A 12,791-nucleotide genomic window follows, 5' to 3' on the forward strand; every position below is an offset into this window, starting at 1 on the left:
AAAATAAAAAGGAAAAGGAGGTTGTATTTTCTTCACTCTCATACATTTCAACAGCGAGATCTAATTTCTCAAACATACTACTTGTACATTCTCAAAGGAAAACTTAAAAAATAGACTTTCCATTTGCCTTTCTTCTGCACGTTTACATTTAGATGGAACAAACACCCTGTTTGTCAAAATATATTAAGAAATTGTCAAGCACCCTAACAATGGCCACCTGTTTGCTAACAGAAATACACTGTTTATAAGAAAAAAGAAAGTCTTGAGAAAAATCTCTTTATGCTCAGTTAGGATTGTGTGGTTTTAAGTTTTTTAAAAATTCTAGGACTCAAGTACATTAGGAAAAAAATCCAAAACCTCAAACTAGAACTCTAAAATGTTCTCAGGAGCCCCAAATGTGCCAAGCATCTCAAATATAAAGAGTAGCATGGTTATAATTTAGTCTCTTTCAAGTCACAAATTTGCATTTCAAAACCTTAAAAAGGATATAAGAATGTAGACACACAAACACACATTCAACTTTATCTAATATAAGATCTGAATGAATTTACTTCAACATGAAGCCTAAGCAACAATTTAAGACATTCAGAGTTAATTATTTATAAATCATTCTCTTAAATATGGTTTTAAATTTTCATGACAGAAACTGATCATCCTACAAATGTCAATGCAAAGAAGATTGCTAGTAATTTAGTGATTAAAGCATTAAGCAAAAAAACCCCCCAAAACCTCAAATCACTGTTTTATTCTATCACTTAATCCAATTATCTACCATATTTCTAGTCTTACATAAATTATCACAATGACAAATAATGAAAAAGACATACAAAAATTTAAATTAGAAATAATACCTCTGAACTTTCCAAGAACTGCCTTAAATCAGGATCCTGTAGTAAAGTTGGATGTTTTACTGTTCTTTGAAGATACCTAGATTTAAGAGTAAAGTTGCTCCTTTATCAGTAGCATCTTAAATTGTATTTCATAAAAAATAAAAAAATTAGGTACAAAGGTATCCTCAGTTTGCCTATTAGTCTGCCCTCACTGTAATTACTCATTATTTAGACTCTTACAGCAAGAAGTAAAAAGTTTTTTGTTCATCTTTTGAAAACTGATACACTACCCACATTTCATAATTATACAAAAGAGAAATGACATGAAGTGGAAGTAGGAAGAAGTTAAAAAACTTACCAAACATCTCACTGCAAAGTATTACAAGTTGTAAAGGGATATGTGAGCTTATGGAATAATATTATCTTTGGGTGGAGTCAGTATGTTCCCAGTTATAATTTGAGAGTTCTAAGAAACATATTACTATTTATACTTCATTTAACCAAGTTTTAAATTATTACCAAAATGGGGGAGAGTCTACCAGTTTTTTTGCTTGTCAGCATATTTAAATGATCATAATTAGCTTTGGTCCTCATTGGACAAGGACCAAATTTCTTCAATAGTTCTTCCCCCCCGACACACACCTCTTCAATGGAACTTCTTCAATATTTATCTCTTTAAGGTTTTGCTATTTTTGGTAAATGTCTTATCTAAATATGATAACATAAGAATAAAAAAGTAAAGAGAAACACCATTATAAAATAATTTGACTAGTCAGGCTCAGTGGCTCAGCCTGTAATCCCGCGCTTTTGGGAGGCTAAGGTGAGTGGACTGCTCGAGCCCGTGGGTTCGAGACCCCCTGGGCAACTTGGTGAGACCTCATCTCTACAATAAAATCAAAAAAATTAACTGGGCATGGTAGCACGCGCCTGTAGTTCCAGCTACTTGGAAGGCTGAGGCGCAAGGATAGCCGGAGCCCATCAGGTCGAGGCTGCGGTGGCCGGGAGCGGCCACTGCACTCCAGTTTGCGTGACAGAGTGAGACTCCAACTCAAAAAAAAAAAAAAATTTTTTTTGCCTAACTTCAGTCATTTTTCTTTATTAGAAAAGCTCACATTTGCCTCTCATCCATAATAATATCAGTCAGGCCCAGTGACGTGGCTCAAGCCTGTATGTAATTCCAGCACTTTGAGAGGACAAAGTGAGGGGATTGCCTGAGTCCACAGGTTCGAGACCAGCCTGGGCAACTTGGTGAGACTTCATTGCTAAAATAAATCCAAAAATTAGCTGAGCATGGTAGTGCACGGCTATTGTTTCGGTTACTTGGAAGGCTGAGGCAGAAGGACTGCCTGAACCTAGCGAAGAGAGACTTCAGTGGCTGTAAGTGTGCCACTGCACTCCCACCTGAATGAAGGAGTGAGACTACAACCCAAAAAAAAGGAAGCCTGGCTCAGTGGCTCAGCCTGTAATCCCGTGCTTCGGGAGGCTGAGCTGAGTGAATTGGCTGAGCCCGTGGGTTTGAGACCCACCCGGGCAGCTTGGTGAGACCTCGTTTCTACAATAAATCAAAAACTAGCCAGGCGTGGTAGTGCGCACCTGTAGTTCCAGCTACTTGGAAGGCTGAGGTTGGAGCCCAGCAGGTTGAGGCTGTGGTGGCCGAGAGTGGCCACTGCACTCCAGTCTGAGTGACAGAGTGAGACTCCAACTCAAAAAAAAAAAAAAGGAATTAGGTGAGTAATCAAGAATCATCAAATAATTGACTTTATTTCTTTTTATGAAATCATGTCTGATAATATATATATATTTTTGAGTTGGAGTACCATGGTACACTCACGTCCACCCCAGCGTCAACCTGCTGGGCTTTGGCGATCTTTTCACCTCAGCCTTCCAAATAGCTGGAACTACAAGTACACTATCACACCTGGCTCATTTTTGATTTACTTTAGAGATGAGGTCTCGCCAAGTTGCCCAGGCAGCCTTGAACCCGTGGGCTCAGGCAATCCCCTCACTCTGGTCTTCCAAAGTGCTGGGATAAAGGTTTGAGTCACTGTGCCCAGTCCCCCATTTAAAAAAAAAAACCTGCTATCTTTCCCTAGATTAATGACTATATGCAGTAATATTTTGATAATATTTTATCTCACAATTAATATATATTTGTTCTATTTCTTTAGTCAGTAATTTTCCCTGTCTTTTTATAAGATTATGAAATATGCCTAAAATTAATAAAGTATCTTAAAAAAACTGATAAACTTCTCTAAAGTCAAATTCTATACAATGGTCAATGACTATTTTTTATCAGTGTTTAAATATTACCTTCCATTTTAATACATTTAAATAAAATACATACCATATTAAACTTAAGTCAGTAGTCAATATAAAAAGCAATTATATTAGAAACAGAGCATGTAATAGATATGTGCTATACAATCTACGCTGTGGTTTAAAAATATATATATTTGCTGCCTATATTATGAAGTCAAAAAGAAAAAGATACAGCAAGAACACTAATCCTGCAAATTTAAGAAATGTTTTTCCACTGGAATTTGACAACTTAAACACTGAAATTCTCCCAAAACTATTAGGTAAGTTATTTAGCTGTTTAGGTTGAGCAGTGGGGTGGCGGTAGTTTGCATAATTTGTTCATCTTAGTGCCCACAACAGCTGGGTAACAGCAGGGACTTAGATATTTGTAAAAACAAAACAAAACAAAACAAAAACAAGCAGGAAGGAAGATAAAACATCTAGGACCTAACGTTTAAGAAAGATTCCAATATTTCAGACCAAAGTGAAAACGACGAATGTCATATTCTAAAATAGCTTTCCAAAGTGAGTTCCGCATAATACTACATGAAAAAGACTGATTCTATAATCAAGGAAGTTTGATAGATATATGTATTCCTCTCTTTAGGATTCATATTGAACAGCATTAAATTAAGGACTGTGTGTGAAAACTCCTACAGGAAATAAACCTAGTTTAACTTTGTAAACCCTATGTTAAAACTCATTTGACTACAGATCCCTTTTTTCATCCTTGCTATATATTAGCATTCTGAGGAATCAACTTTGAAAAAATGATATTCTAGGGCCACTGCCTTGCTAAGCTATGGTGTGGTTATGTGCTCTTTTGAGCTATGGCCAGGACATGCTTTCCTAAGCTCTGACCCCCTCTCCTTCCTTGGAAAGGTGAATCTTCTCTCTCTCTCTCTTTCTAATTTAGGTGTTGTTTTTTTTTCCTGAGCTGGAATTTCACTCTGTCACCCAGGTTGGAGTGCAATGGTACACTCAACGACCACTGCAGCCTCAACCTGCTAGGCTCAGGTGATCCTTCCACCTCAAGCCTTCCAAGTAGCTGGAACTACAGGCACACACCACCACGCTCAGCTAAGTTTTTGATTTATTGTAGAAGTGAGGTCTCACCAAGTTGCTCAGGTTGGTCTCGAACCTGTGAACTCAGGCAATTCCCTCACCTTGGCCTCCCAAAGTATTGGGATTACAGACATGAGCCACTGCACCTGGCCCTAATTTAGTTTTTAAATAAACTATATTTTCTAATCTAACTTCTGTCTAATTCTTTGCATCTCTCACAAGATATCAGATCACACATCACATACCCATACCCTCAACAGGCCTGACCTAACATTCTGGACGCCTCGCTGGGAGTGAGACTCAAACATATTTGGTGGTTCCACCAAGGTCTACAATTGATCATCTGAAATACCATGACAGACAACCTAAGTCTTTTGACAAGATCATCAAAAACCTCAATGGTCATTACTGCATATGCAGTTGCCCAAAGGGCAGAGCTCTCAAAACATTTTATCTTCACAAATACAGACATACAAAGAGGGCATCTCTTCATTTATTGAGAAAGTTTCATTTTTATGTACAAGCACAATGTTTACAAAGTCAACATTGTGATAATGCACTTTCAAGGAGTCAAATCTGCAACAAAAAAAAAAGAAAGGAAAAGAAAAATGATAATCTAGAAAAAGACAGTAAAACTTTCCTTCTTAAGGGTTGCGTAGAAGTACAGAGCAACTAACTTGAGTATATATAAAGCTCACATGTTAAAATTAAGAATAGAAACATGACTGTATATTAAAATGTTTATAAATATACACAAATTCAGAATTAAGACCAGGGTTGTAGAAATACAAAGGAAGAAATACAAAGGAATATAGAATAAGCAGGGGGGAAAAGCGTAGGAAGAAGACATGAAAAGAGGTATGGGGGAAAAGAGAAACACTGAAGGAAGATGGAAATCAAAGACATAATGGAACTGATAAAAGTATTAGACTCAGTAAGAGGTGGTTGGTAATTGTTCTTCAGATTTGTTCCAAGTTTCAGATGAAGAAATCACGTAGGGCTTTCAAATTCCTATTTACTTATTAAAAACAAAACAAGATAAATCAGGTTATATAAGATGCTTGTGAGTAACAAAGTTAAAAATATTTCTTCTAGCTTAAAACTCAAAATAATGAGAGAATAGAAGGCAGAAAGAGCCCAGGTCCCAAGTGATATTCATCTGTTCATTCAACAAATATTTATTGAGCTCTTATAACATATCAGGCACTGTTTTGAGTACTTAGACTACATCAGTGAGCAAGAGAGATCAAGATCTCTTCCTGGTGACGCTTACGTTCTATTATAGTATAAGAAGGTAGACAATAAATTAATATACATAAACATAAAATTATGTAGTATGTGAAAAGCGTTCACCATGTGAAAAGGTGATTAAGGTTGTGGAAAAAAAGACAGAACAATGAGGTAAATGGGACGAAGTGTTTAAGATGTGGTTGATAGGCCAGGTGTGGTGGCTCACACCTATAATTCCAGCACTTTGGGAGGCAAAGGTGAGAGGACTGCCTGAGCCCATGGGTTTGAGACCAGTCTGAGCAATTTGGTGCAAACCTCATCTCTACAATAAATCAAAAAATTAGCTGGATGTGGTGGTGCATGCCTGTAATTCCAGGTACTTGGAAGGCTGAGGCGGAAGGATCACCTAAACCCAGCAAGTTGAGGCTGCAGTGGCCATGAGCAGTGTGCCACTGCACTCCAGCCTGGGTGACAGAGTAGACTCCAACTTAAGAAAAAAAAAAAAGATGTGGTTGGTGGCAATTTGAATACAATAAGGTCAGATTTAAGCCAGTGATCAGAATAGGCTTCACTGGAAAAGTGGTATCTGAATACCTGAACTTAAAACAGGAATGAGAATTAGCCATGCAGGGAACCTTGGAACAAAGCATTCTAGGCAGAGGAAGCAGGAATTTGAAAATGTTCGAGAAGGAGCAAAAAAGGACAGTCTGGTCTAACGCAGAGATCAAGGAGGATACGCGATCGAATGGATAAATGAGGAAAGGGTGCGGGTCATGTTCCCTTGTAGTCCATTTTAAGGACTCTAGCTTTTTATTGAGTAAAATGAGAAGGGATTAATATGATCTATGTTTTAAAAAGTCTACACTAACTGCTATATTTAAAAAGAGCAGAAGTGCCGTGAATGGAAGCAGGGACACTAATTAGGTCATTGCAGCTAATTAAGGTTTTTGGACTAGTAGTCAGTAGGGTGGTGAGATATCTCAGATATCAGAAGGAAGCAACAGAATTTCCTGATGAATGATATAAGCCCAAACAGTTGCCTACTCCAAACTCCCTGACATGAAAGAGTGGATTAATTAATCTTAATTGTTTAGGCTAGTTGAGTTTTTAGATGCTTCACATTAACATAACCCTAACCGATATACTTTAAAAAATTCATTTAAGTAACTTGCCCAAGGTCACACAGAAAGTGTAGAGTATCGCAGGTTTCAAATGAAAAGGGTTTCTAAATCTTATGTACTATTATCATGCTCCTCTAAATTTCTCATTTTATATTTGTACAAGTGTATCCTTATCTATAAAATAAACTCATATGATCTTAAGATGTGAAGCACTCTCAAGAAAATCAAGCAAGTGATCTTAGGGAAACTTGCTTTTTTTCTGAGTTGAGGTCTCACTCTGTTGCTGAGGCTGGAGTGTACTGGTGTGATCAAAGCTCACAGTACACTCAACCTCCTGGGCTCAGGTGATCCTGTCACCTCAGCCTCCCAAGTAGCTGGGACTACAAGCATGCGCCACCACGTTCAGTAAACTTTTAAGCACCTGGCCAGGAATATTTTCAACTAGAAGTAGTTTCTGCTTACTTTACTAAGTGTGACATAGGGGAGTACTTAACTACTCCTTTCTTCTTCCTAGCTTTTAATACCAGATGTTTATCCTTTTGTTCAAGATAGCAATCTGGATTCCCTATGTTGAACAAATAAATAAGTGGATAAATATCATAGTATTAAATAAAGTAACACTAAGAGAAATACTTCCCTGACCCACCAGATCCAACTAGGTTGGGTATCAGATACAGCTGTTCTAATGTTAAAGTTTAAGAAAAAGAAAGAAACCACTTTAGAAAAGCTGGCTATATGAAAGGATAATTAAAATGCAGTTTTAAAATCTTGTACAGATTAAAAAAACAAATATGGACAGAAGCCAATTAATATGGGTTGGGATGGGAAAATTATGATTAAATGAAAACTAAACAAATCATTCTAGATCCTTTTACATTTATATTTTCTTTAATCTTTTTCCTAATTAAAAATAAACTTTTCTCTCATACTATACTGCTTTTTTCTATCGCAAATCCCATTAAGGTATAATTTAACAGGTAACATTACACCCTGGGTCAAGTTTCAATATTTCCTCAACAAGCTGCTCCCTGTTTCATATTGCATGAAGATACAGTCAGTACTATGCAATGCAGTCAAGTTAGAAGAAAGGTGACTGTAGAATCAAATTATATGTCCTTGGTACAATAAATCTTCATTAAGTGCCTTATCAAGCATGCCATCTGAAATATTTCAAATTTACTCATAGAAAAATAAGACTTGAAAGGTCTCTCAAAGGGTCATGGTTATTACATTTTCAGGAAGGACTAAGTGAAATCAAGGCAGAGCATTATCTACCTTTATGTTTAAAAATATTCAGTCTATGACCTCTTTTTACAACAGAATCAATTCAAACACCTAACCTAAACTTCTCTTAACGTGATTTAAATCCTTTTCCTGGGAGATTGCTAGTTCTCACAGACGTAATCCCATCTTTTAAGTCTTTTATAAAACTGCAGAGTCTTAAGTTTTTCTTACTGCATATTGTTCAAATCTTACTTTACTATGGTATTTCCTTAAAATGTGAACAATTTACTACTAAGAATGAGAAATAATTCCTCCTAAACATAGTTTTAAAAAATAATCTGCCACCTGGAGAAGTATGTACTGCCCCCAAAACCTGTACTATCCATCCCATCACTGAATTTAAGTCAAAAGAGAAAAAAAAAGAGCAAACCAAAAAAAAAAAAAACTATGAAATTAACTTAGAAAGTGTTTCAAGTTTAGGTGCTTTAAGATCATTTTAAATTTGTTTTCTCACATTTTTAGCAGAGCAAAGAAGGAATAAAAGTTAAGATTCTGGGAGTGGGATTCCATTCATCCATTTCCCTTTTAGTCTGCTACAATGTCTTAGTTTCTTTCTTAGTCTTCCTATAGTTTTCAAAGTTGTAGGAAATGTACTATAAAAGAAGACAGAGTACATATATTAGTCTTTCAGTACAGTCCCTCTGTATCCATGGAGAACTGGTCCTATAACCTCCTGTGGACCCAAATCTGCAGATGCTCAAATTCTTGTTATAAAATGTGTAGTATAGGGCGGGCACAGTGGATCACGCCTGTAATCCCAGCACTTTGGGAAGCTGAGGCGAAAGGATTGCCTGAGCCCAGGGGTTTGAAACTAGTCTGGGCAACTTGGCAAGAACTTGTCTCTACAATAAATCAAAAAATTAGCTGGGTATATAGTGGCACATGCCTGTGGTTCCAGCTATTTGGAAGGCTGAAGCAGAAGGATTGCCTGAGCCCAGCAGGTTGAGGCTGCATTGGCTGTGGGTGACTCACTGCACTCCGGCCTGGGTGACAGAGTAAGACTCTAACTTAAAAAAAAAAAAAAAAAAAAGTGCAGTATTCACATATAAACTATGCATATCCTCCCATATACTTTAAACCATCTCTAAACTACTTATAATACTTAATATAATATAAATGCTATGTAAATAGTTGTTATACTGTATTGTTTAGGGAATAATGACAAAAAATTTCTGTACATGTTCAGTACAAATGCTTTTTGTTTTTTCAAGTATTCTCCATCTGCAAATGGATGAAGCCACAGATGTGGAACCAAGAGATACAGAGGGTCAACTATATACAATCAACTCAAGCAATGCCTAATATTTTTGTACATTCAAGTAAAAATCAATTATACAAAGATGAGTGGGCACAAATTGCATTCCTCATTGTATTTAATGATGTTTGTACCAAGTAATCTACCTCAAAAAAAAAACAATGTAGATAAACTATAATTAGCTATATTGTCCAATAAAGTAGATGAATATGGTATAACTTCCTAAAAACATAAGTAATATCAAAGTGGAATTATTTCTGTTCAAACATTTTTATCAACTCTTTTGTCTCATTCACAACTTGCATGGTGGTTTCTTTTCAAGTTTAGCAGTTTCTTAGTGCTCTTGGTGACTACATCTATAATTCTATCCCCAACAGACTTATGCCTTTATATTCCTGCTTGTAGCATATGACTTAAAAATAGGTGCTACTTCATTAGAATATTAATGAGGATCAATAAAAAGAAAACAAGCATACAGTATTGTGATGTAGAAAGAAGCAATTTTTTAACAAAAGTTTACAGCAGTCTTTTTTTTTTTTTCTTTTGAGTTGGAGTCTTGCTGTTACCCAGACTGGAGTGCAGTGGCACACTCCTGGCCACCGCAGCCTTGACATGCTGGGCTCCAGTGATCCTTCTGCCTCAGCCTACCAAGTGCTGAAACTACAGATGCGCGCTACCACGACCAGTTAATTTTTGATTTATTGTAGAGACGAGACCTCGCCAAGTTGCCCAGGTGGGTATTGAACCTGCGGGCTCTGGCAATCCACTCTCCTCGGCCTCCCAAAGTGCTGGGATTACAGGCTGAGCCACCAGCCCGGCTATAGCAGTCTTAAGAGATATCAAGTGGCTCCTGAAAACTAGTTAAAACACAGTTGTATATATAATGGAATTAGATTTATATTACTAATGTACAAACATGACAATAATAAAGTACAGTTGTCAAGAATTACCTTTCAAGAGCTGCTCTCCGTTTTTCTACAAACTCGGTGGATGATGAATCTTCTTTGCCCACTTTGACCTTGGTCATACCTTTGAAGAAGGTGAATGAGATTCATGATGATTTTATATTAAAAGTCTTTTATAACCATTTCTTCATAATTTAAAATAGACTCTGAGTTTGAAATGAACCGAAAAGCTCCTAAACTTGTAACTGGTATCTTACTTAAAAACCAAAAAAAACCTTGTAACTGGTATCTTACTTACTTACTTATCTTTTGAGGAATTAGATCTTACAAAATGTTAACATCTTTGCTTGGTAAATACTTATAATATGAGAGAACAGATAAAACAAAAATTGATCTGTGTTTGTAGCTTTCTGACCCACACTGTTTGTTTATATAAACGCTTACATTAAAAAGATCCCTGGTTTTATTTTACATTGTTCATAAATTAAAATGTGTTTGCAATTTGATATGCATAACGAATTTCAAATCAATATATTTAAGCTCATTCAACATCTCTCCTCCTCTTCTCCCCGCTTCTTTCTCTCTTTCTTTTTTGAGTTGGGGGTCTCACTCTGCTGCTGCCATGCTGGAGTACAGTAGGTATAGTCACAGCTCACCTCAGCCTCGAACTGCGGGGCTCAGGCACTCCTTTTGCCTCAGTCTTTCAAGTAGTTGGGACTACAGGCACATGGTACCATGCCTGGCTAATTTTATGCAGAAATGAGGTCTCATTGTGTTGTCCTAGCTAGTGAGTGTCAAACTCCTGGGCTCAAGCGATCCTCCCACCTTGGCCTCCAAAATACTGGGATTACAGACATGAGTCACTGTGCCCAGTCAACATTTTCATTTCTTATGAGCAATAATTAAAGTTCTTTACTTTAGGAATGACAAAAATAAAAGTAACTGTAACTCAGGAATTTGTTAAATGCTTTCTGTTGTACAGATTCTAAGTACATGTTCCTTTTTTTTTTGAGTTGGAGTTACACTCTGTCACCCAGGCTGGAATGCAGTGGCACTATCACAGCCACTGTAGCCTCAACCTGCTGGGCTCAGGTGATCCTTCTGCCTCACTCTTCCAAGTAGCTAGAACTATAGGCAAGCGCCACCACGCCTAGCTAGAATATGTTCTTGTTTATTTATATCATAGCTGGTTTTATAATTGTTTGTTTTTTAGAGAAAAAGTTCTTTCACAAAATCATTTATAATACTTCAAATTTAAAAAAGAAAAGTCATGCTAATCATTTCTATATGGGCAATATAAACTTTAGGCTGCATATTTTTCTCTTCTATTCCCCTGCTCTTTTTATTTCAAAAATGTATTCTGTGGAAATGAAGTACTGATACATGCTACAACATGGAAGAACCTTGAAAATATAATGCTAAATGGAGGAAGCCTGTCACAAAGGACCTTATACTGCATGATTCTCTTTTTGTGAAATGTCTAGAATAAGCAAATCTATAGAGAAAGCAAGTTAATGAGGAAACTAGGGGATGATGGCTAAGGGGTGCTGGGGTTCTTTATGGGATAATAAAAATATTCTAAAACTGATTGTGATTATATATGTACAACCCTGAGTATGAAAAAAAGTCTCTGAATTTTACACTTCAAATGGATGAATTATGAACGTAAATTACATCTCAATAAAGCTTTAAAACAATTGATTATGTAAAATCATGAATTCTTCAAGCTAGTATATCTGGTGAATAGTTAATGTTTTGTTTAACAAAATTCCACTGAAATACAATGGTTCGCAAAGGAAAACTCAGATATCTAAAATTATCTATCCTGACTGGACTGCTGGATGTGAATTATTTCACATATCTTGATTCCCGGAAAAGAACCTGACTGCTATGTACTTCTTTACTTAAGTGAAAGATCTTCTACTTATGACATTTCCTAGAGGTAACCATTAGAACCAAAAAACCAAACCAAAACAAAAAAAACGACTCCAAACAACTTACACTAACCAGTTAACTTTTTTTTTTTTTTTTTTTTTTTAACTTGGAGTCTCACTCTGTTGCCCAAGCTGGAGTGAAGTGGTATGATCATGGCTACTGCAGCCTTGGCCAGCCGGGTTCAGGTGATCCTTCTGCCTCAGTCTTTTAAGTAGCTGGAACTAAAGGCGCATGCCACCATGCCTGGCTGATTTTTTAATTTATTGTAGAGACAAGGTCTTGTGCCAAGTTGCCCAAGCTAGTCTCAAACCTCTGGGCTCAGGCAGTCCTTTTGTCTCTGCCTCCCAAAGTTGTGGAATTAAAGGTGTGAGCCACCACACCTAGCTCAGTTAATTTTTAAAACTTTTCAACTTTGTTGTTCTTTTCTAATAATTTACCTGAGATAGTGCTTTGAAGTCATGTAAGGGCCTACTAAAATAGTAACAGCATAGTGCTAATGAAAACTGGTCTTCCTTCAGTGGCAGTTATAAGCTTCTCAGCAAAGATAAAAAGTGACTACACTCATCCCACTATAAGTGTAAGTTATCTGAAAACTACCAGCTATGTAATGAAAAGGGACTCCCATGTCTTAAATTTTTCTTAGATGATGCATTCATTTTTACTTAAAAATTTTAAGGGCTACATAAAGTTTATAAATGATTGCTTCTCTACTTGGTTGACTGCCAGAAAGTTCAAAGACCAATTTGTCACCCACCTTAAATAACTGTTCAGGACTTTACGCATATATTTTGAGAAAACTGTTTCGCTTTGCTTCATATTACTGTTTGACTATACTTAACTTATTTTTCCTACTAATTTCTTTCTCTAC

The 12,791-nt window shown here is 36.5% G+C and overlaps 1 protein-coding gene across 2 annotated transcripts in view; it reads right to left on the minus strand.

Moving 5' to 3' along the window:
• Nucleotides 1-12,791, minus strand: part of SNX2 (sorting nexin 2) — a 67,099-nt gene that overhangs the window by 12,616 nt on the left and 41,692 nt on the right. For both annotated transcript variants that reach the window (XM_008073177.1, XM_008073176.1), the window contains exons 7-8: nt 10,034-10,112; nt 852-927 (exon numbers count right to left, since the gene is read on the minus strand). In XM_008073177.1, the coding sequence (XP_008071368.1) occupies nt 852-927; nt 10,034-10,112 (155 nt within the window). The remainder of the gene's footprint in view (nt 1-851; nt 928-10,033; nt 10,113-12,791) is intronic.

This window comes from Carlito syrichta, unplaced genomic scaffold (assembly GCF_000164805.1).
Source record: "Carlito syrichta isolate Samal-C Ts95f unplaced genomic scaffold, Tarsius_syrichta-2.0.1 Scaffold315711, whole genome shotgun sequence".
NCBI classification, from domain to species: domain Eukaryota; kingdom Metazoa; phylum Chordata; class Mammalia; order Primates; family Tarsiidae; genus Carlito; species Carlito syrichta.